Source organism: Alnus glutinosa, chromosome 11, assembly GCF_958979055.1.
Source record: "Alnus glutinosa chromosome 11, dhAlnGlut1.1, whole genome shotgun sequence".
NCBI classification, from domain to species: domain Eukaryota; kingdom Viridiplantae; phylum Streptophyta; class Magnoliopsida; order Fagales; family Betulaceae; genus Alnus; species Alnus glutinosa.
The window spans coordinates 20,307,660-20,332,820 of NC_084896.1; the positions used below are offsets into that span (position 1 = coordinate 20,307,660).

At 35.1% G+C, this 25,161-nt stretch overlaps 1 protein-coding gene across 5 annotated transcripts; it reads left to right on the forward strand.

The window, feature by feature from the left end:
- The first annotated feature begins 5,411 nt into the window (after nt 1-5,411).
- On the forward strand, nt 5,412-15,308 carry LOC133881014 (L-type lectin-domain containing receptor kinase IX.1-like). Of its 5 annotated transcripts, XR_009902488.1 has the most exons (4): nt 11,373-11,871; nt 11,960-12,512; nt 13,149-13,202; nt 14,064-15,308. XR_009902488.1 is itself a non-coding variant. In XM_062319982.1 (2 exons), the coding sequence occupies exon 1, from the start codon at nt 5,520-5,522 to the stop codon at nt 7,701-7,703; it is 2,184 nt and encodes a 727-aa protein (XP_062175966.1). In that variant the 5' UTR covers nt 5,412-5,519; the 3' UTR covers nt 7,704-7,707; nt 13,149-13,450. The 5 variants fall into 5 exon arrangements, 1 of the variants encoding a protein (XP_062175966.1); XR_009902485.1 differs by lacking the exons at nt 11,373-11,871; nt 11,960-12,512 and adding an exon at nt 5,412-7,707; XR_009902486.1 differs by lacking the exon at nt 14,064-15,308 and having other exon boundaries at nt 11,377-11,871; nt 13,149-13,450.
- Nucleotides 15,309-25,161: the final 9,853 nt, after the last annotated feature.

The following is a 25,161-nucleotide window of genomic DNA, read 5'->3' on the forward strand; positions in this document are numbered from 1 at the left end:
TCTGTTTGGCAGCATTGGCCCAAACTATTGGATCCCTCGGTGCTTGAGAATTAATATCAATCAGTTGGATCTTTATCGGAAAAGGCATGGTGAATTTGACCAAAAAAAAAAATTAAGTTTATTATTTTGGTTTAAAAAAGAAAAAGAAAAAAAAGAAGGGGGTATTATAAGAAGGCTGTCAGAAAAGTGATCATATGCATGACACATGACCACTTTTTCATCCAAAGAGACGGCTGACTCTAACCGAAGGAGCTTAAATGCAACAAAATAATAGTTTGATGTATTATAATGTCACACATGTGAGTTCTTGAGATTAAATAAAATATAATCCCTATTTAATAATAAATTATTAATTATTATCCTGTGACTAAGTGACATATATTTACTAGGAGTAGTAGCAACCATTTTCTTTACTTTAGAGAAAAATTGGGGAATCAAAGCACTTTTTTTTTTCCTATACAAAAACATCCCACAACAGCTTTCCTTTATCTTTTTCGATATATATATATATATATATATATTATCTTTTACTTCTTCTTTTTTCACTTTATTCCAGAAGGTGCCATTTTTGAATTGGAGTTGCCATTTCTGAATTTCTCCACCTCCTTAACCTTCAATTGCAATCAAAACACCTCAAAATTACTAGTAACAATTGGGAAAGAAAATCAAAGACTAGAGGATTTTCTCAAATTTGACTAGGCAATGTGACTTTCTCGAAAAATTTCCAACTGAGGATGGCGTTGCTCAGCTTGTTGTTGAGGACGAGGATGGGCTTGAAGAGCTGGTTGACGGCGACGAAAGGTTGGAGAGGAAGCACAAATGGCCAAGGTACGGCGAGAGCGCGTCAGAGAGACCCCGGAGAGAGACGAGAGCTCGCCGGGGATGGGCCTAGAGAGCTGGTTGGCGGCGACGAAAGGTTGGAGAGGAAGCGCAGATGGCTGAGGTCCGGCGAGAGGGCGCCGAAGATTGAACCCGAATAGGTCCAGGGCCGTTACATGGTGGCGGGAGGAGTCACACATGGTGAGCGTCGACTGGGAGTCATCGATTATTAGCTTGGACTGTTGGAGTTTCCTGGCTTACTCCCATCGGTAGCAAAAGAAAGAAGAAGAAGAAGAAGAAAGTGGGAGACGTGAGAGGAGAGAGAACCCTGGGTTTTTTTTTATTATTATTATAATAAAGAAAGTGCTATCCAAGGATAGTAAACTGCTGTGGCTTCTTCTTCTTCTTCTTCTTCTTCTTCTTTTTTTAATAACTTTTTTCAAATTTTTCTTATTTTAGAGAAGGGAACCACTTATAGGGCATCTACTACTAGTGCTCTAAGGAATATGTTGGTGTCTGTTTAAATCCAGTTGCCTCAACAGTGCGTGAAAATTCACCTTCAATGCATTGGTTTTCAACAACCCCGAAGACTTTTTAATCCTTTTAAATGTGGTAGTCTATAAGTAATCCTAGGGTCTATATGGGTTCTCACAATTATGCCGTGTAGACCATGGACCCTTTTATCTTGTTATTGGGTTTAGTACGAAATTAATGTTGACACATCTTTAAAGTTGATGAATGTAACGGTACACATAATGTCACAACATTTAAAAAAGTGAAGAGGATCCTATTTCAATTTGCAGTGGCATAGACAAGGGAGATTTGCTATATGTAATAGTGTAAAGATTTGTGACAAGGGTAATACTAGAAATTATATTTTTATCTTACAATTATCACACAAACTTAACGTTGCAATCTCAACCAATGATTCAATTATTAATTGGAAAGAATAATATTATTTAGTAGACTCCTATAAGATTTATATACAGTTGGAAGAATATGCATTGCGAACCAACTATTTTATTAGCACATGTAAAAAAACAAAATTTATAATTTATAATTTTGTAAAAAAGCAACAGTTATATAACAGTTTATTAAATAATATTACGCAGTTAGAAATCATTATATTTCAAAAGCAAGTAGGTTATTCTTGCTTTCTAACAAAAATGTTTTTGCTTATGAGAGATCAATCGCAAATATGGGAAAGAGCTAACTACAAGAAAAGCAACTAATATTGTATGGGTGCCAAATGACGTCCAAGACATGGCATCACTCCATACGCCAGTCTCCATCACCATACATTCATATTTATGATGCTAGCATGTACGATCTGTTAGAAAATAAATATATGAAAAGTACAGAATTAATGAAATTAAGCAGAATAAAAAGTGCATGGCATGACTGCACTCTTGTAAATTAAAGCTATTATGAATAAGTCTTTTAAACAAATATTCTTTCTTACTTATGTAATAAATTTTGTAAAAGAGAATATAATAATTTATAGCTCAAAGTTTTATACTTTTTGAATATAGTTTACAAATTGTAAATTCTGAACACTATTTTAAACAAGCTATCGAGAGTGGTTCGGCCACTCCAATTTTTTTTATTGTTTTCTTTAAAAACATGAGCACGTGACGGATCGGAACCACTTCCAAGATGACACGCATGTGGCCGAAGGTGGAGTGGAGGTTTTTTTTTTTTTTTTTAAATTTTTTTTTTTTTTAAAATTTTTTTTTTTTTTAATATCAAGGTACATGAACCAAGAACAAACAAAAGAATAGAAAAACACTAAAATCAAGCGTAAACAGAGAAAGGATGTGGGTCCTTTCAACTGACGATAGGAAGAAAGGGAGCACGAGAAGAACAATGAAAATGCAGTCACAAAAAGATTTGAACGCGGCTTAATGTATCACATAATGGGTATGCTTGGCAATTACTTGTGTAGAACAGAGTAGTGGGTTATTAATTTTGGAATTAGTAAAAAGTGATAGATGTGATATAAAGTAAAAAAAAAAATTGTATAGAAAAGTGAAAATTTAAATTTTGTATTTTAGTGAATTTTTTTTGTTTGAATTGTAATAAAAAATTATTAATGTGAGATAAAAGTAAAAAAAATTGAAATATTTTAATATTAATTGTTATTGAAAAATGTAAAAATGTTGATTGTTTTGACAATGCACGATGTATTGCAACTTGCCAAATATTGCCAAATGCCAATAAGTAAAAAGAATTGATATACAGAGGAAACTATTAGCTTAACTTTATTCCAATGCAGAAACCAAGAATATATACAGATGTACATGAATAGATAAGGCAAGTCAAATTTACAATCACATAATACTAATTGACAAACGGCTCCTTTATTCTTTCCTTAGAAGTTGTGTAATCCCTTGATGTGTGGCTACTGTTGCTCATCAGCAATGTGCTTGATGAGCACGGCAAGCATTGACTTCCTGATTGAGGAAATGCTTGCCTTGCACGATTGGTTGGATTGCCTTTGATGGCATGTAGGCTTAATGAATATCTTGGAATGCCTTCGATGATATGTGGACTTGATGAGGATCCTGTGTATGATTGGACTTTATTGATCGTGAGAGAATCAGCAATGCAAGGCAAATATTGATTTCCTGATTCATTCAATATTTGCCTTGTATAGAACATTTGTTGTTGGGGTAAGTTTCCTTTGATGGTCTGCAGCCTTGCTGATTGACATACCAAATTAGTTCGGCTTGAGTGATTTGCTGCGGCCAACTTAATTGGCAAGTATTCCTTGTCAACAGCTGTCGTTGTAGCTGTGTTACACATGACATCAACCTTGTCATGCATAGCAATATTCTTGCTGGCAGTCTTAGACACGTCCTTGGCATGCATGGCATGCGTAGTGGCTGCTTGAGCAGCATGAGTGGCAGTGAGTGACACATCACTATGAGATGTCACTAGGTAGTTTAACAATAAGCATAAAAGTTTATAATTTTATTGACTTTTATGACTCGCGATGAGAGAGCTTGGATAGAGCCAATAAAGTCGGTAACGAGGGGTGCAATTTTCCAATCTTGTGAAATACTCGGATATCAAAGAGCTAAGATAAGGATAAGCAAGTCGCCTTCAAGTCTTCAACAATAAAACTGCCTAGACTCGGAGAGAGAGAGAGGAAGGAATTAGACTTCGTGATTTCTGTACCTGGACATTTGAATATGATTAATTATATGAACTCGTTTTGCGCAAGCAAAGCTTGGCGTGCTCGTTGGTTTGGAAAAAAAGGACATTTGCTTGTGAGTTGTCAAATTAAAGAGGAACTGACACATGCAGATTAGTTGATTACACCTTTATCTTCCATTGAATTTGATCGTGGAAATTTATATCTACCACAGCCCAACTTGTTTCTACATTTATAGCTATCACATCCAATTGATCGATCAGAGATATAGTGGTTATGCTTACTTACCTACCTACGCAAATATTTATTTCTTTTCAGCAGTCAAAAATGTATTGTTGTTTTTACGTACACTACTCTCTTTCATATGGTAGGTAATATATATAAATATGTGACATAGGTGTATCGAAAGTAACAATTTAAGATTTTTTTTTTTTTTTTTCTTCTTTGGATAGCTTCGAATTTGGTTTAGGTGCCATAAAAAACATGCAGCGTTTATGGTATAATTGTTTCAATAATCAAAATTTAATTCCAAGAGTTTCATGAGATCGAAAAAGAGAACAAGTAAAATTAAATCTGGTTCTCAAAGAGTAGTTCAATCGACTGGGGACCATTCCTCATAAAGCGAATGTACTATTTCGAATTCCTCTCTTCCTTTTGTGTGAACATATAAAAAAAAAAAAAAAAAAAAAAAATCTGAACTCTAAAATTAATTACAGCATAAATCTATTGTTTTTTTTAGGGCATCGTAAGCCAAATCTACTAATGTTTACCGTGTTAATTTGAAGACATATAATGGTTGGCTTCTCTCTTATTAAGTACTTCCACTTTATTTTAGCTTTTCATGTTACATACGGGCCTTGTTTGATATCCCCTTACCCTTCTCTCTTTCTTGACGCGCACTAAAGGGACAGGCTTTTGACTGGAGGCTGAAAAAATTTGCCAACTTTTTCTTGATAGGACAGCCATTTTTTCCCATTTTTTGCACAATTTTTTTTTTCCTTCCGGGGATAAAATGGATAAAAAAAAAAAAAAAAAAAAAAAAAAAAAAAAAAAAAAGCTTGTTTTACTCAAGCAAAACATGTTTTTTTTATCTTTTTTCTTTTTTTTAACCTATTCTACCCCTATAAAGACTGTTTAAGCTGCTGAATTTGTTTTCATGTCAGGGGTAAAATAAAAGGAAAAAAAGGCTATCCTATCTTGGAAAATGGCTGAATTTTTTCAGCCCTCCAGCCAAAATTTGTCCATCATTGCGCGCCAGAGGGAGAAGGGAAAGGGAATATCAATCAGATCCGAGTCAAATCATGACCCAACCTTCCAAGTTCAAATCATGACCGAGTCCCGGAGAGTTTCCTCACACACACGCACTCCCTCCCGACTGAATACATAATGGATGACTTGACTTGAGTCTCGTGACTCCCGTTTCAGCCTATCGGTCTCCCTTTACATAATCTAAGACTTGAGTCCCGTTAAAGAGACTTTTGTCTTAGAAGACTTTCTTTTAGAGTACTTCCACTCTATATATTTTAGCTTTTTTCATTACAATATGCAATTTCAAGCTCCAACCATGGCTTCTTACAACTTCAAAATCGAACATTTCCTTTTTCCGAAGTCCCTAAGCCTCTTTTATCTCTTAATGATCACCAATTTCTTCTCAGTACAAAGCCCAGTTACCAGTGCTATATCTTTCAACTTCCCCAATTTCACTTCTAGTGACTCCCGTATAAAATATGACAGAGCTTTTGCTGAAGGCCAAGTCATCCAACTCACCAACAACAAGGTCGTGAAGGGGTCTATTGGTCGAGCCACGTATGCCAGTCCCATGCACCTGTGGGACAAGGCATCTGGAAACCTCACAGATTTCACTACCCATTTTTCTTTTGTTATTGACTCGCAAAATAGTACTAATTATGGAGATGGGCTTGCGTTCTTCCTAGCACCTCCCGCCACTGGTTCAACAGTTCCTAATAATGTCACAATTGGTAGCTCTCTGGGTCTCACTAACGATAACCAGGTACTAGACTCAACCGACAATCCTTTTGTCGCTGTGGAGTTTGACATCTATCCAAACAAACCATGGGATCCGCCCGGACGGCCCGGCGTACATCTAGGTATTGATATAAACTCCATGGAATCTGTTGCTACTGTGTCATGGGAGGGGTGGTGGAGTAATACTTCTATTACTCAAGGGCTAATCAATGAAGCTCGGATTACTTATAATTCTTCTTCTCATAATTTGAGTCTTCTTCTCACTGCTTTTATAAAAAATTCTATGGTAGAGCAGTCTCTTTCTTATCAAGTTGATTTGAGAGATCACCTGCCTGAATGGGTAACTTTTGGATTCTCAGCCGCAACAGGAGATTCTCCTGCAATGCATACCATCTGCACATGGAATTTTACTTCAACTTCGGAAGATACTAATGTAACCAAACCAATAGTGGCAACCAGTCCGAGCCCGAATCCGGATCCGGCCCCCAACCGAAAGAAAAACAACAGGTTTGGATTAGCAATGGGGATGGGTGTTGGAGGGTCTTTTTTGTTTGGTGGGTTGGCTTTAATTTTATTTTACATGTGGAAGAGGAGTAGGAGTCACACCAAAGAGGATCTTGCCCTTAATAGCTGCATGGACGACGAATTCCAAAGGGGAACAGGACCAAAGAGGTTCTCATTTCAAGAATTGGCTCATGCCACGAATAATTTCAGTGAGGAAGAGAAGCTAGGCCAGGATGGATTTGGTGGGGTTTATAGAGGATTTTTAAGGGACTTAAACTCTTTCATTGCCGTTAAGAGGGTGTCAAAAGGGTCTAAACATAGGATAAAAGAGTATGCATCAGAAGTTAAAATCATTAGTCGATTGAGACATAGGAATTTGGTGCAACTCATTGGTTGGTGCCATGGAAGAGGAGAACTCTTAATCGTCTATGAGTTCATGCCCAATGGAAGTTTAGATTCATATCTTTTTACAGAAGAAAGCTTATTGATATGGGCAACGAGGTACAAAGTTGTTCAAGGATTAGCGTCAGCATTGCTTTACTTGCACGAGGAATGGGAACAGTGCGTGGTACATAGGGATATAAAATCAAGCAACATTATGCTTGATTCAAACTTCAATGCTAAGCTTGGAGATTTTGGGCTAGCTAGGCTTGTAGACCATGTGAAAGGATCACAAACCACTGTTTTGGCTGACACCATGGGCTACATGGCTCCTGAATGTGTCACAACCGGTAATGCTATCAAGGAGTCAGATGTCTATAGTTTTGGAATTGTTGCTTTGGAGATTGCTTGTGGAAGAAAACCTATCAAGACCAATGCCCCTCAAGATCAAGTAGTCTTGGTAGAGTGGGTTCGGGAGCTCTATGGAATAGGAAAGGTACTTGAAGCAGCTGACCCAAGGTTGGGTGGAGATTTTGATGAGCACGGAATGGAGCGCTTGATGATTGTTGGGCTTTGGTGTGCTCATCCTGATCAAAACCTTAGGCCTTCAATAAGGGAAACAATTCATGTTCTCAATTTTGAGACTCCATTGCCTATTCTCTCATCATATATGCCAGGGCCAACACATCTTGCTCCAGTAGTGAATAGACAAGCAATGCCACTTTCTATTTCCAGTGGTTCTAGTAACTATGAGGGAGGACAGAATCCATATTCAAGCCATAGTCACACCAATTCTTCATTGTCTACCTCATACGATGTAGATCCTCCAGCCGCATCACTTTTGCGTACATGCTAAATTGGTAAGAGGTGCACTTAACTTGGGATTTTTATTATTTGATTACATGCTCAATTTTTCTCCTACAATATCACTTTTTTGTTTTTCATTTTTCATTTTTGTTTAAGCAATGTTCAAAATGTTTTAGAGTGTAAATGATATACATGTTAATGTGTTTTCTACCTTAAATATAAATTTCGTAATATATATATATATATAACATTACAGTCCCACGAACTTTGTTATGGATTGAAAATTATTATTTGGCGTCCAATGATATGATATTGATATTAGGAACCTAAAGATTAGCTATAAAAAATAAATAAATAAATAAATAAATAAATCTAAAGATTAAATGGAAATAAAATAAAGTAAAAATTTAGATACTAAATGTAATTTTTTTTTTGATAAATTAAAGGTACTTATTTAATGTTCAACAACCCCGAAGACTTTTTAATCTTCTTAAATGTAGTCGTCTATAAAATGATCCTAGAGTCTAAAGTCTATAGCACCCGTGTAGACTATGGAGTAAGGACCCTCTATTATTTTTCTTTCTTTCTTTTATCTTTATTTCTACATTAATCAAAAGACCTATTTTTTTTAAAAAGAAAATAATTAGTTTAATTTACTGGCCGGCCTTGACCAGCTTGCTTACTCAAGAGTCAAGTCAATGAATATACTTTCTGCAACAGTATTAAATTAGTTTGGAGCTCCAATTTGAAAGGACAAAGATAGTATCAATTTTTTTATTTTTTTTATTAGGATTACGGTGTACATAAAATTAATATTAACATATATTTAAAAAAAAAAAAATGATATGGTATCACGTACACCGTTAAATGTAATAACAAATTATGACCATGAAATGAAGAGGATCCTACTCTAATTTGAAGTGGCTTAGAGCACTAATAGTAGTTTCTTTAAATTTAGGAAAAACTCTTAAAAATTATATGCAACAAATTCTCTTAGTGTTTCCTAAAACAAGAGAACCAAATGTGATACCCTAAATCTAGGGTAGCACTTTTGCTTCTGTTAACATAATTTTAATATAAAAGTCTTTTTTTTTCCTCTCACTTTCTCATAACATTTAATTTAAAGAATATTTAAATGATATAGGGAAATGATAAGAAAAGTTATTGTAGAGTTTACTTGAATAAAGAAGCAAAATGTAATTTGTGTTGCTAATGGTAAATACTCTTAGCAAAGGAGACTTGCTACCTATTATAGTAACTACTCTTGTAGATGGTGCAGTGACACGGTGATATGCCATAATACTCAAAGGATTAATTGATGATAGTTAAATTGAAGAGAAAAATACAATTTAGTCTCTCAAACTACCACACTTTCTTCGGATGGTCCCCCAAACTACCAAGGCTTGTACTTTAGCCCCCAAACTACTAAAACCTTTGAAAAATGTCTCTTTTGACGAAATATCCCCATAATACTCCTGTCATGTGTCATTTTCCAATAAAAAAATTCAAAAAAATAAAAACTAAAATTTTATTTATTTTTTTTTTAAATGGGTGTTTGAGGTTGCATTATTTCCCAATCACGACCCGATCTTCCCGACACCCCTCCGATCACTATCTTTTTACAACGCCGAGATGACTGATTTTATAGCCCGGCTTGGCGAGTTCCGATTTGCAATCATCAGCTCGCTAATCTCGGTCGAGCTTAAGCTCGCCGTGGTCTGAAAAATATCCTCCACCTGAGAGAAAATCTTGTGATCCTTGAGTCCTAGGTATCTATTGGCCAACGTTTTGAATACCAAAAAATCACAGAGAGGAAAATGGATATGAACAGGCTCACAGCCGTTGATTTCTCCAACAGAAACCAATCGAGGTCTTCCACAACGATGATAGACTTGCTCGTCGTTTGTAACAAAACCAAATTCAGATTGGAATAATTCATTACCTTCGAAAGATCAATATCATATACATCGAATGATAGGAAATTGCCGAGCTGCAGGCGAGCATTGTGCCCAATGACGATGCTGGAAAGAAGTAGTACGTTTTCCGGTCGATTGTAATATTTTTTTAAAAATAAAAAATAAAAATGTTAGTCTTTTTTAGTTTTTAATTTTTTTTATTTGTTAATTGAAAAATGACACGTGGCAAGAGTATTATGAGGATATTTTGCCAAAATGGGTATTTTTCAAAGATTTTGGTAGTTTGGGAGGCCAGAGTGCAAGCCTTGGTCGTTTGGGGGACCATCCGAAGAAATGATGGTAGTTTGGAAGGCTACATTGCATTTTTCCCTAAATTGAATCAATTTCCTAGTTACTTAGAACATTAGTGTTGATGACAGAACAAATAAAAGACCATGGTACCATATAAGGTTAGTACCATACGTGCTTTAGTCGATGAGTCGAACCTATAAAATAGATCATGGTACTATATTAAATGTTGTACCTAGATAAAGAATTGAGAAAATAAAGATGTTATTTTCTCACACCTTTTTAGACAATTAGGAATGATCACATGTTGAAGTTGAGACTTTAATTCATGAATAAGATTCACTCCTAAGAATGGTAGATGGAATTTCAATAAAAGAGAATAAGATAAAAGACCCTAGTAATTAAAATTATGAGGAGATGATTGATAGAGAGAAAATATACATTATTTTCTTACATCATTTTTCTCTCAGGATATTTTTATATGATTAAGGATGGAATGACCTATTAGAGATTACACTTAAAATCTGTGTCACTAAGTAAGAAGTTAAAGTTTTCTTTTAGGGTAAACTTTATGCGAAGCATAATTTACGAATTTCGAGGACGAAATTCCATTAAAGAGGGAGGGATGTAGTGTCCTAGATTTTAAGACATAAAATAAGACGTCTTGAATTAAAATTTAAGACCTAATAATGAGACAAAAGAATAAATATGAATATTTAGAAAAATAAATATTCATTAATTAAGAAGCGTTTATAGTTTCAATTTGATAAAAGTTCAAACGGACCTTAAACTTTGGAATGACGGAAATAAGATCAAACGAACTCCATTTTAGTTGATTCAAAAATAGGAAACTCTATTCGAAGTCTTCTATCTACCTTTCAAATTTTATAATTTTTGAACTTCGTTTAGGGCACAAAAAAACCTACAAAACATAGTACCCCTGTTTTGAACGAAAATTCATATACAACATTATTAATTATTGGGCCTTTGATTTTTATCAAAATCATCATTACCCATTAATTATTTTGATAATCCATGAACTTAGCCCCTTAATTTCCAGCTTTTAAAAGTTATGAAGGCTATAGCAAATTAATTGCTTAGTTAGAAGTTAAGTACTAGTTAAGTTCTCTAAGTTAGAAATTAAGGATAGTTAGTTATAGATAAGAGATATGATAAGGTTAATAATTACTTAAGATTCTTTTGATGAGTCATATGCCTAGGTGAAGCCCCTCATCCATGCATGAAATTCTATTCTCTTCCCTTTCTTTGATTCTTTCTCATATCAAGTTCATGATTACATGGACACCTCACCATTTAGTTAGAAGTTAAGTACTAGTTAAGTTCTCTAAGTTAGAAATTAAGGATAGTTAGTTATAGATAAGAGATATGATAAGGTTAATAATTACTTAAGATTCTTTTGATGAGTCATATGCCTAGGTGAAGCCCCTCATCCATGCATGAAATTCTATTCTCTTCCCTTTCTTTGATTCTTTCTCATATCAAGTTCATGATTACATGGACACCTCACCATGTAGGTGCAACTCCCTTGTTCACATGGTTCTCTTCTGTTTAATTCTTCACACATGTCATGCAACAACTCACCGAACTTGCTGCCCAAGAACCTTTCTTAGCCCTTTGAGCACATCAAAATCAAGCTATCCTAGCCATCCATATTTTTGTTTATAAGGAGAGCACCTCCCTTCGCATTTCACGCCAATTCCCTTCTTCTTCTTCCTTGTTGTTCTGTTTTCTCTCGGCTAAACAGTAGCAGCCCTCTTCTCTCTTTTCTCCCTTTCTGTTTCTCTCTCAGTGGTATAGCAGCAGCAAGAGCACCCCAAAAGAACCCATCCCCTTCTTTGTATACAACACCAGAAACAGCAAGCTCTTCTCTTGTCCTTTCTGTCTCTATTTCTTTCTTTAAATTCCTGTAGCAGCAGTGGGTTACCCGAACAACTCTCCTCTCTTTTGTCTTTCCTTACTTCCAGCAGCAGTTTATGTTCTTCACAGAAAACAGTAAGCTTCATCTCTCTCTTTCTGTTTCTGTTTCTCAATTTCCAGCAAAAGAGGTTAACAAAGAAAGTCCTCTGTTTCTCTCTTGCAGGAAAAGGGTCCTTGTGGTCCTTCTGTTTCTCTTTTAATTTCAGCAAGATCAATCTCTCAAAACTCACTGTTTGTTTCTCTCTCGGTTGCAGCAGAGAAGAACTCTCAAAGAAATCCCCACTCTTTCTCTGCTTCGGTTTGTAACAGAAAAAGGAAAAGGGAAAGTTCTCTTAAACTTTCTTTTCCTCTTCTCTTTTTCTGTTTGCAGAAAAACAGCAGGCCACCCTTTCTTTTAAACCAGCAAAGCAAAGTAGAAAAGAATATCCTCTCCATTTCCTCTTCTGCTCTCCCTACAGCAAACAGGTTGCAGAAACTATATCTCAACCCTCTCTGTCTTCACGGTAGCAAGACCCAAATAGCAGCAGCAGAAACTCTCACTCCCTAACTTTCACCCACTCGGCCAGCACAAGAAGAGCTTCAACGCTCTCTTGTATCCCTCTTAAACTCTCTGTTTCTCTCACGGATTGCATCTCTTTTAAAAAGAAAACTGAAAAGTTCACTCTCTCGTGTCTGCAGCAAGGGTGCAATTTCAGCCATTTTTCTAGAAGTCTTTGGTGAGCCTCTATAAACCTAGGTTATGGTTTTATTATTCGGTTGAAAATAAGTGTTTGAAATATATTTGTTGTGAAAACGAGAATATTTTTAAGACGCCGTTATGATGCTCAAATATTTTAAAACATTACTAGGCATTAGATATATTAATGTCGTTATTCTATCTAATGATATAAAATTATAAAGGTGGGAGCGTATGCCCTGTGAAAGAATTAATAATAACAAAATTGGATTCATAGGTCTCCAACTTAATCTAATAACTAATAAGCTTTGAGCTTAGACTCCTAATAAAAGAAGCATAGACTTTAAATATATAAAGTCTAGGCTTCAATTGGACGGAGCATAGGCTCCTGATAAAAGAAGTGTATGCTTTAAATATATGAAGCATAGGCTTCAATTGGAAGGAGTATAGGTCTCTAGTATAAGCTGTTAACTGAGCAATGGCTATAACTAGAATTCTGCAAGAAGACAATGGTTACTAAATTAAATAAGATTGTGCATATAAAACTATCATTACTTCATTGCATTGTATATTTCTTAAATAAATCAGGAATTATATTATTATTGAAAACAGTTGACTCACTTATGGGTATATGGAATTGTGGTACTATACACAAACTTATGAATGATGGTTGCAGGGACTGAGGACGGGGAATACCAAGAGTACCAAGACTGTTCAGATCTTTATTTAGGTAAATGAGACTATCTACCGCCTTTTGGGTATGATGGACTACCCTGCTTAGTTTATCCTTTTATTTTTATGCGTCAGACTCATTCTTCTATGTTTCTTTGGTGCTGTAACATTTATTACAGTGTGGTTGGTATTTTATAACAGTGCTATATGAGACATATATGTTACTATTTTATGATGTATTTATTATGTGAAAACATCAAGTTGTAAAATTTATTTAGAGGTAATTTATTCAGCTCTGATGTGTTATATTCTCTAGTCGTTAAAAAAAAAATCTGCTACCAATTCTTAACCCTGATGATGTTGTAATATCACGTAGAAATCGAAATTTTCACTTACGCCTTTTGCAGCGTTACAATCAACTCCTTTTGATCTGATCTAATGGTTGAGAACTATTCTTGGGCTCTAAAAAGAGTAAGATATTTGGACAAAATATCTACAAAGAAGAAGCCTGCGTGATTGAGGGCTTCACTTGGGTTGTAACTTTTCTTCAATATGTATATAGGCTGCTGATCTGGTTCCATGGGCTAGGCTGATGGGCTGAGTTCATGTATGAATAAAATGGGCCCATTAATTATTAATGTTAAATTTTTGTCCAAATCAGAGGTAGTATTTTTCGCGGGTGATTTCATACCCTAAACGGAATTTAAAAATAATGAAATTTGGAGGGTAGCTAGAAGACTTCGAGAATAGCATTCTAGCTTTTGAATCGACCAAAACGGAGTTTGTTTGACCCTATTTTCGTTATTCCAAAGTTTAACGTCCGTTTGAATTTTTATCAAATTAAAACTATAAACGCTTCTTAATTAATGAATATTTATTTTCATAAATATTCATATTTATTCTTTTGTCTTATTATTAGGTCATAAATTTTATTTTAAGATATAATTTTTTATATCTTAAAATCTGAGGCATTATAACGGTGCTCCCAAGATTCACTTTTGGTATTCCATTTCGAAGGAAACCAATTTTGAATTTCAAAAAAAAAAAATTGAGAAATTGCCTGCTAGCTGGACCATACAGTACGTGAATGCATGCCAAAGCCAGAAGCGTTTACAACATTACAACTTAGCCGGCCCCCCGAACAGTGGGTGCTAATGGTATGACCTGGATGAGTTGGGGTCGTTTGGGGGCTCCAAAGAGGAAAGGTGGGATGGGCTTTAGAGACTTGGAGATTTTCAACCGGGCCCTGCTTGCAAAGCAAGGCTGGAGATTGCTCAAATTCCCTAAGTCCTTGGTTGCTAGAGTGATGAAAGCCAAGTACTACCCGGAGGGGGATTTCCTGACGGCACAACTTGGTCGACGCCCTTCTTTCGCATGGAGGAGCATTTTCCAAGCTAGAGGGGTAGTGGAAGAAGGGATGTTTATGGAGGATAGGGGACGGTGAATCTGTGTGGATTTGGAAAGACAAGTGGCTTTTGCCCCCGTTAACCACTTTGTTCCATTCCCCTCATCACAGATTGGAGGCTAACTCTAAGGTGAGTGCCCTCATTGACAGAACCTCTGGGTGGTGGAATACTCAGCTCCTACAAGCTAACTTTAGGGAGGATGAAATTGCCCAGATCTGCTGCATCTGTCCAAGCTCGTCCCAAGCTCCTGACACTCTGATCTGGAAGGGTACTTCTCATGGCCAGTTTACAGTTAGAAGTGCTTACTTTCTGGAGCGGAACCAGCAAAGTCAATCCAGGGGAGAGAGCTCTGGCGCGAGGGAGGAGGAAGCTTTTTGGCAAGAGTTATGGAAAGTGGAAGCTCCGGCTGTGGTAAAAAAAAAATTTGTGGAAAGTGAGTAATGACCTTCTCCCAACAAAACTGAACCTTTTCTATAAGAAGGTAGTTCCAAAGCTTGGTTGTCCTATTTGTTTGCAAGGTAGGGAGGATGTTTTCCACATCCTCTGGAAGTGCATTTCTTATATGGCTGTGTGGCAAGGCTGTGGAAAGAAAATCCAGAAGATGACCCTCGGGCAAGTTGATGGAAAGGGGCTGATTCAATATCTGTTGAGAAAACTTGATGGGGAGGATTTGCTTATGGCTCTGGTGGTGCTCCGTCTGATATGGTTGAGAAGGAATGCATTTGTTTTTGATAGGGAGTTCTCCCCCCCCCCCCCCCCCCCCCCCCCCCCCCCCCCCCCGAGCCTTGTTTTTGAAGCCCAAAGAATAGTGAGGGAGTACTTTTCTGCAGTCTCCTCTACTGACGGGCAACAGGTTCCTCCCCCTGGCCAGCCAGTGTCTTGGCTGCCCCCCCCCCCCCCTCCTGGCTTTGTCAAGATCAACTGGGCTACCTCCCCTAACCCTGCAGTAAAGAGGACAGGCATTGGGGTACTGATCAGGAATGATAAAGGTGAGTTTGTTGCTGCTCAGACAAAAATTTTTCCCTCTCCGTTGAATCTTTCCCTGGCTACTTGATGTGAATTTTAATTGTACTCGCAAGTGCACGAATCGTTTACAATAAAGGGTTTTGCAAGTGCGAGGTCGATCCCACAGGGAATTGTGTTCTTGAAAAACAAATTTATATCTAAACTAATTAAATCTTAACCTAGTTCCAAAAAAAAGTTTGATTTTAATAAATAAAACAAAAAGAAAAACATATATAAAATAAAACAAAAGAAAAGATACTAAGGTTTTGGAATCCACACCCACCAAATCATAGCAACATATTCTCATGTTCATCAACACACATCCAAAGTTCTCACCATACAAATCTTATGTATGTTCTACTATGCTTCAAAAAATCATTAAATCATTTAATGAATCCGTTCTTTGCACAAATCACAAAAGATATCCGGTTTTAACCAAATCATCAAATGTTTCCGTAGAACGAAACACAATGAATATGCAACGTTTTGATAAATAAAAACTCAAGCAATCAATTATGTGAAATTATCTCAAATCATCAAATGTATCATTGAATCACAAAAGATATCCAAGAATCATTCCACAAAATTGAAAAGAAGTAAAACATAGAAAAAATTAAACCAAATAAAATCGGATAGTATAAACTTACATGAAAATATTGTTGCTCTTCAATGGTGAGGATTTATCCTCAACCTTAGTTGAAAAACTAGCTACACATGACTATAAAAAATAAATTTTAAACTAAAGAAAAACTAAACTAAAAAGAAAAGAATAGATTTGGTCTTTAGCTTCTCCCCCCTTTTTCTTGAGCCTTAGAGGTCTATTTATAGGGAGAAAACAAATCCTAGGAGCCCTATAATTCCTAGAAAAATCGGAGGTTAATCTCCTAGTTTGAGTAAGAGACTCAAAACACAATCTAAGAAGGAAAAGGACTCCAAATCCGTCCAAATTTGCGGTATTTTATTGCGATGCACTTTTGGCATAGCAAACATCCGAATTAGAAAAATCATATTTCGTAAGGATTTGTAGAAAATTGAGTTAGCTTTCCAACGCCACTTAATTCACCTTAATCGGATACTTGAGCTGAAAGTTATGATCAAAATACTATAACATGTGCAGAATCTGAATTTTAATCCGATTTTGACTCCAATTAGAGAAATTCTGATTTAGTCCTCTCCTTGATTTGATTGAACATAACCACATCATCTAGGTCTTCTCAAAGTGTGCTTTCTTTCACCATAAAGCTATTGTTTTCTCTCAATGACCTGCAAAATACTAAAATACCAAAACTAACAAAAAACATTAGAAAATAATAAAATTAAAGGTTTAGTAAATGCAAATTAAGGGGTCCACATATGCAATATTTGGCACTCATCACTACTGCTTTGGGGGCCTGGTTTGTTGCCAAGCTGGGAGGCGTATTGGGTGCATCCCACGTGCACCTGGAGGGGAACAATAGAGTAGTGGTGGCTGCCATGAGGAGGAGTGGGCACTGTGATAGCAGATTCGGGCACTTGATTGAGGATGCCAAACTCAGGATCCAAGGTCTGTCCAAAGTGGGTATTCACCTTGTTTGTAAAGATACTAATGCTGCAGCAATTTGTTTGGCTAATTTAGCCAGTACTCAATGTTTAGATTATGTTTGGATGGGAGATTGCCCTCCTATGATCTGGAATGTTCTCTTTGCAAAGAATATTTCTTTGTATTGAACAATGAATTTCTCCTTTTATTAAAAATAAAAAAAATAAAAAAAAAAAACTTAGCCGGCCCCCAAACTTTTTGCATTAATTTATAGGTAGGAGAAACAAGTGCGAAATTTTTTTTCATTTAATTACCAGCATAAAATCTTAATTAGATCAATTTATTTAGATTACTGCGACGTGTTAATTATCGAGGGTGAAAGAAGATTGAGAAGAAAATTGTTAGGTATGTTTTTTCTTTCTTTAATTTCTTTGACTCACACAGAATCGTCATCATCACGAACGTGCCATGATATAAAATAAAAAGAATTTATATAAAAAAGTTAAAAAAATTTGTATTGTAGTAATTTTTTTTATTTAAATAATAATAAAAAATTATTGATGTGATATAGAGTTAGAATGTTTTAAAATTGATTGTTTTTAAAAGAGTGAAAAGGGGTGGGAAAATTTCCTTACCCTTACCGAACAATGCCATAGGGAAGTTCAAACATTGGTTTATGTAATTTTTTAAATCATGTTAAGCCGTAAATACAATTTATGCTCCGTTTGTTTTTGACGAAAAATGATTTTTCACCGTAAAATATTTTCGTCGAAATCATTTTCAGAAAAAAATGAATTTCTTGAAAATATTTTTCGACATTTGGCTCGTACGAAAAAATTACGAAAGAAGAAAATCATAGTCCGGCAAGAAGGTTTGGCTGGATTCTGGCTGGACTCTTTCCGATCCAGTCGTATCCGGTTGGATCCCGGCCATTTTGGCCAGATCCGGCCAGTTGCTGACGATGGCAATATTCCAGACAGTTTCGGCCGGAATTCGGCGTCGGCTAGATTTCAACGACCGACAATTGCTGGATTCCGAAAATCGGATATCAAATGTATGTGGAAGGACGAAGAGAAAATTGTAAATCGTTTTCCAAAAATTAAAGAAGTTTTTACAGTCAAATTGAAAATGATTTCCGTTGACCTTTATTTTCACCCATACCAAACACTGTAAAATATCAATATAATTTTACAGAAATGATTTTATGCCCTACCAAACAAATTGAGCATTAATATAAAAATACATAAAAACACCAACAAAAAAGGGTCTGGTTGAAGCAAGTACTTTCCCACCTGCATCAGGTTACCCACACAAAACTCAAAAATAATATAATAATAACTTAGCAACGTAAACAGTGGCCTGAAATGCCTGGGGAAAAAGAAAAAAAAAACGTATTGTTAGAGGTGGGGGTTGATTTAGGTTTATTTGTTACACATTTAATACTAGGTTATATAATATTATAATAAGTTACCTCTAAACAATGTAAAAAATAAATAAATTTATATATATAAAATAAATCCAAATTTTTGTTGGATGGCAGATTCAAATTTATTTATATTAAACAATGAATTATTTATTTATAACTAGTTCATATTTATTTATATTAAACAATAATTATTTTAATTATTATTTTGCATTAATTTTCATAACTCTAATCATTAAGCTATACAAATTTTCATATTTTCAATTATTTTCTTTCGTAAATTTTTAAAGATAAATTTAGAGAAATTATGAATGCACTTAAAAGTTTACTTTTATGATTTTTTTTTGTTAACGTTCTGAACTTCTGATTATGTCGTCCAGTACAGCAGGGTCCACTACTGCCTGCCCTTGCGTCGCCATTGGATTTAGATCCTCCCCTCGCCGACGGCTACGATTTAAATACTAGAAGTTAAGGAAACCCGGGGGTTGGGTTGCACAAGATTTCAAGGTCTCTGTTTGAGAGTTTTATGGTTACTTTTTCGGTGATATAGAAGATATTCTGGGGAAAGGGGGGTGAGAAAGGGAAAGAAAAATTATTTTTATTCTCATTTGGGTTAGATTTTCTGATTTTGAGAGGGAGAGATGAAGGCACGTCAGAGGCTTTGAAGATGGAGATGCAGGACTGCAACTCCTATGTGGCGGAGGCCTGTAGAGAGATAGTATGATAGTCTCGATCTGCAAGTGCAAGAGTTACTAAACAGGGCCGCGTCGTGAAATTTTGAAAATTTAAGCTTTACGACACCTTCCGATCAGGATATACCTCTTCGTCTTTGGTCGAATAAAATCAACTGCTAGCGTAACCCGCATCTCTTCTGTGTCGACGGCTAGGTTCTGCATCTTGCGTTGAAAGGAAAACGGAGATAAGACAACGAGAGAGAAGAAAATAAATGAATAAAAAAGAAAAATTAAAAATAATATTTTTATTTATAGGGAAAAATAAAGAGAATATAAAATGCAAATTGTGGAGCTGGAGGAAGTTACTAAATCTTATAGAGCTTGCAAAAGAATTCATCTGAGTCAAGATTGGAGATGGGAGCAAGACGTTTTTATGGTTTGATAATTGGCATGCTTTCCTCTTGTGGTTAACTTTTAAGGATGCTCTGATTACTCGGGACAGATTGTGTAGTTGGGGATTGACTAGCAATATGTTGCGCCTTTTCTGCCATGCTAGACAAGAGAGCCAGGATCATTTGTTTTTTGAATGCACTTTTAGTAGACGGATTTGGAGAGCTTTAATGGAGTCTTTGTTTGATTAATGATCCGAAACTAGATTGGGAAGAAGTCACGGTTTGGTGCTCAACTGAATTGAAAGGCAAAAGCATGGCGACTATCTTGTGTAAGCTAAGTTTATTAGCTACCGTCTATCACCTGTGGAGACACCAGGTGATAGACGGTAGCTACAAAACTTAAAAGTCTGTTATATAAAGTCTGTTATATAGGCTTGTTTTTAATTTTTATTAAAAATATAAAGAAAAAATAAATATGAAGACACAATTAACTAATACGTGGGTGGTAAAATATTTTAACTTGTCATTTTGAGATCCTCCACTAATTTTCCATCTATAGTAGAACTTGAAAACTCAATCAATTTGTCTGGAATGATTTCCTCTGTTCAATGGGGCAAACATCCTTGGAATTGCCAACCAATAGGAGATAGTAGCTCTAATATTATGGTCCGTTTTGGTGTTGAATCCGAATATTATTCGAATTCATTATGCGAATTACGAGGTTTGACTTTATAAGATAAAATTTGAAAAAATTAAATAAAATATAATATTATTCCGAATATTATTCAAAACAAACACACCTTTAAATTAGACAAATATTGCAAGCATAAGATAGATCCATTGATCGTTCTTCAAAAACCTTACTGACAAAGCAAGCCACGCGTTGACCGATGTAACTCTGACGCTATGCGGCTCTATCAAGATTGAAGACATGCTCTTCGCGTGATCTTCCTCTTCTCTCTCTCTCTTTTAATAAAAAATATACTATTTTATCATTCTTTCTTTCTTTTTAATTAAAAAATGCTTTTTTAATAAAAAGTGACAGTGAGACGGTTGAACGTCCCCTGTCTATCATTTCTCCTAAAGAATATGAACACATGACTTGTTGACCATAAACTGTGTCTCAAAACGTACCAAACACCGGCCTGCTGCCGTCCCACCCCACGCTTGAACGACAACGCAACGTCACACATTTTTTTACCTACCCTTTATCCCATGATATATTTACTAAACGAGCCTTGCCCTCTCACTACGAGTTTAAAAATGTTAAACTTCCAACTATGCTTAATTTTGTTGAGGCGCGATTCACAGGGGACGGGAAACCGTCCCCCACCCGGCACTTTTCACTAAAAAATAATTTTTTTTTTATCAAAAAGTAAGTTCTGATGTCACATCAGAACTTACTTTTTGATAGAAAAATTATTTTTTAATAAAAAATGCCGGTTGGAGAACAAAAACCGTCCCCCATAAATCATTTTCCAATTTTGTTTCATTGCTTCTTTGCCTTCAAAATGATACCGGATATGTAAGGGTATTTTTTTTTTTTTGGTTTCTTATTATCAGTTTATTTGACTAGTTTTTCATTTTCTATTTTATTTTTTACCGTCCTATAAGGAATAGATTAATGTATTAAAGAAAGATGATCATAATTGAACATTAAACAAATTCTTTAAAACTATGAAAGTGGAGTCGTCTAGATCGACAAACTAATAGAATTAGGCTTCGGTGGTTACACACTATTTAAAGAGAAATAATAGAGGGGTCACTTGACCGTCCCCTCTCCCCATCTTTTCATTAAAAATATGAATTTTAATTAAAAAGTACAATCCGTTGTCACTTTCTTATTTTTTATTTTTTTTTGTTTTACTCTTTACTTTTTTGATTAAAATCCATTTTTCTAATGAAAAGATGGGGAGAGGGACAGTCAAGTGTCCATTCTCTACTATTTCTCCTATTTAAAACAATAGCACGAAAGGTTTGGTAATTTCATTCATTTTATGTAACTATACACGTAGAAATTGTTATAATATTAATTAAATGATTAAATTAATTTTTTATTTGTGATTTAAGATATTATCAGAGCAATTGTCTTGAGTTAAAGCTTTTTTTTTCTTCTTAATTTAGCTTTTAACTCAACATATAGGAGTACATGGAAATATTAATTAAATTTATTATAATTTTAAAATAGGGTACCTTTGAGGTGGCTCACAAGCCTTCCCCCTCCCGAAGGGTGCTCCCAAACCCTTTATTTTTATTTTTTATTTTTTATTTTTTATTTTCTTAAAAAAAAAAAAAAAAATTGTAATAAAAAATAACATTTTAAGATGAAATGGCGAAAAGACTGATGTGGCACAAATGGAAGTTGGGAAAATGGATGAAAAAATCACAGAATGATTGATTTCAAATTTGTAACAAATTTAATGTGCAAAAATTCCCTTTTAAACTGTGAGTGATTGATTTCAAATCGCGCGTTGACTTAGAGATTTATTAGACATTTACCCTTTAAAATAATAAGGTTTTTTTAGTTGGTATTTTTTTTGTTTGAAAAAATGTTTTAATGTAACATAAAATTAAAAATTATTTTTGTGTATTTAAAAATATTTTAACAAAGTGAGCATCAGTAATTATTTAATTAATATTTTAATAAAATAAAAAGAAATATATAATAACTATGAAATTGAGAAAGCCGAAGAAGAACGATTACGAATCCAGCGAGAAGAGAGTGCAGGGCGAGGAAGGAATAGAGCGTTTGGTGGAGGGGCAAAAGAGGAATACGAGGGAACGTAGAGTACTACGTGTCTGATGGGACTCGGGAGTGTTTTTTTGTAAAAGACAGAGAGTGAGGGAGAGAGAGAGAGTGTTTTTTTGCCAGGTCGCGTCTCCATCAGACTCGTCTCCTTTTGCCGTGAAACGCGGACTACAGTCCCTCCACCGTCCACGTGTCACTCACACCTCGATCCCCAGATTGTCAACAGGAACCAGACCCGCTGCGGTCCTATGCGTGCGGGACAAGGCTGAAAACCCTGTGGGGATTTGATTCTTGTACAGCACCAATACAACAATTGCACAACAACCCCTCACATGAGGGTGGGCCCCAGTATGTGGGACCTACCCTCATGTGAGGGATTGTTGTACAGTTGTTGTATTGGTGTTGTAAATCTAACATTTTCCAACCCTGTGTCACGTGAAGTTGCTTCATTTGGTTCAGATTCACCATATCTTTGACTTTTATAATATTTTTTTAGGATAATTGTACCGTTGGTCCCTATGGTATACTATAATTATTTTTCACTCCTTATGGTTTAAAAAGTTCATGGGAGATCCTCGTGATATGCAATAATTACAAATTGATCCCTGGCGTCAAATTCTGTTAAAATTTTTAACAGATTCCGTCAAATGCCACGTCAGCGTTACGTGTCGCCAATAAGATGGCGACACGTGTCTACCGTAATAAAAAAATATAAATTTATTAAAAGATAAATAAAAATACTTATTTTTTTTATAAAAAAAATTCAAAAAAAAAAAAACAAAAACAAAAAGCTGAAGGGGTGGCCTGGCCGCCCCCAGCCACTGAGGGTGGCCGCGCGCCACCCCCAAGGCCCAGGGGGTGGCCTTCGGGCCACCCCTAGATCTACTAAGGGTGGCCCGATGGCCACCCCCGGCCACCCCTTTCCCCATTTTTGTTTTTTTCTTTTTTTTTTTTTTTTTAAAAAAAAAATAAGTATTTTTTATTCATTTTTTAATAAAATTATATTATTTTATTAAAATTAGACATGTCAGCGCCACGTGTCACCAATAAGATGACGACACGTGGCGCTAACATAGCATTTGACAGAATCTGTTAAAAATTTTAACAGAATTTGACGCCAGGGATCAATTTGTAATTATTGCATATCACGAGGACCTCTTATGAACTTTTTAAACCATAGGGAGTGAAAAATAATTATAGTATACCACAGGGACCAACGGTGCAATTATCCCTTTTTATTTTACAACTTTTGACGCATGTCAGTATATGATTAAAGTGAAAGTTGTAAGCATTTAACGCCCTAAGATAAGTATGTATCAAAAGTTGTAGATAAATTGTATGGTTAACATTTTTCTATGAATGATTTAAAAGGGGACCTTTTGTGGTATTTGAGTCAAGTCATTGTGGGTATTAAAATCATGATGATTCAAATCTAGCAACATCAATAGGGTTTGCGCGTGATATCAATACACATAGGCTAGTGGCAGGTAAAACAACATTAATGCATTAGAAATTTGTTCTTCTTTTATTGGTCCGTTTGAGTATGCAATTTTAAAAGTACGATTTAAAAATTTGATTTTTAAAAATGTAGTTGTGCGTTTGATAAAATTGTAATTTAACTTTTAAAATCAATTTTAACCTTTAAAATTGTGCTTTTTCAAAAAAATATTATCTTACCTGTAATTTGAAAACATAAATTTTTTATGTTTTCAAATTTTAATTTTGTAAAAATACCATTCCAAATGATCAATTTTTTGTAATTTAGTTTAAAATCACATTTTTTTTATTTAAAAAAGCTCAATATCAAACGCACTTTACATGTACCACTAATGAAGCATTTTCTCATTGAAAAAAGGAAAAAAGTAAGCATGCATGCAACAATACAACCGTACAATAAAGTAATTGGAAAATAGTTTTCGTCCACCGTCTTAAAATGTATCAAATTGCAATTGCTGCCCAATATATTCAATATACAATATACATTGCCTCATAAATGTGCAATAAAAAGAATAAAAGTTTATATGTTTTGAGAGAATATAAGTTTTATAACATTAAAAGAGCACGGAAAATCTACTAAATAAATAATAAAAAAAAAAGGGCTCAAAGCATTTGTCAATATGCATATAAGAATCATATGTTTTTAAGAAGATATGTCAATTTAAAGGACAAAGATCCATCCAAGTTCAAATGAATTAAAATGAATCTAGTTAGTTTTTATGGATAAGGATTATTTCACATTTTTATGGACAATTTTACCTTTCAAATAACACTAATCGAATACCTTGAATTCATTTGAACTGTAGATGATCCAAATGCCAATTTAAGAGACTAAACCAAACAAATATCTTCCGCATAAGAGAAAAATTGTTGTCCATAAATAACTATTACATTGAGAAAGGCATCCTTGCTTCCTGTTTGAGAAAAGTACTTGCACAAAATATTCAATGGTGCTGAGAAATCCCTCAAGATAAAAGGCAATAATGATGCAATTTCCATGGCGTGCTTGACTCGTTAAAAAGTGGAGTCAATGGCCACTCTGAGCATGAAATACGATTTCCTCAATTTCAGACTACTAGGATAAAGATTGATTTAAGAGGTGGGATAACTATATAAAAAGATTTCAAATTATATGACGTTTTTGTTAAAGTATTTTCAAAATTAATATGTATATATATTTATTTTGTGTCTTGGGAATGATTTAAAAGGAAGGTATTAAAGAGCATTAAATGAAAGGTAGTCCCGCATGGGAAAAAGAGAAACTGAAGTTGGCATTTATAAGGACCAACACACTTTAAGCATTTAAAGTAATGCTTGAGTGTATACTCTAGTACGGTGCGAAGCACCGGACG

What these genes read in the sequence shown, in the direction of transcription:
- LOC133881014 (XM_062319982.1), top strand. Translation starts at nt 5,520, where the DNA reads ATGCAATTTCAAGCTCCAACCATGGCTTCTTACAACTTCAAAATCGAA.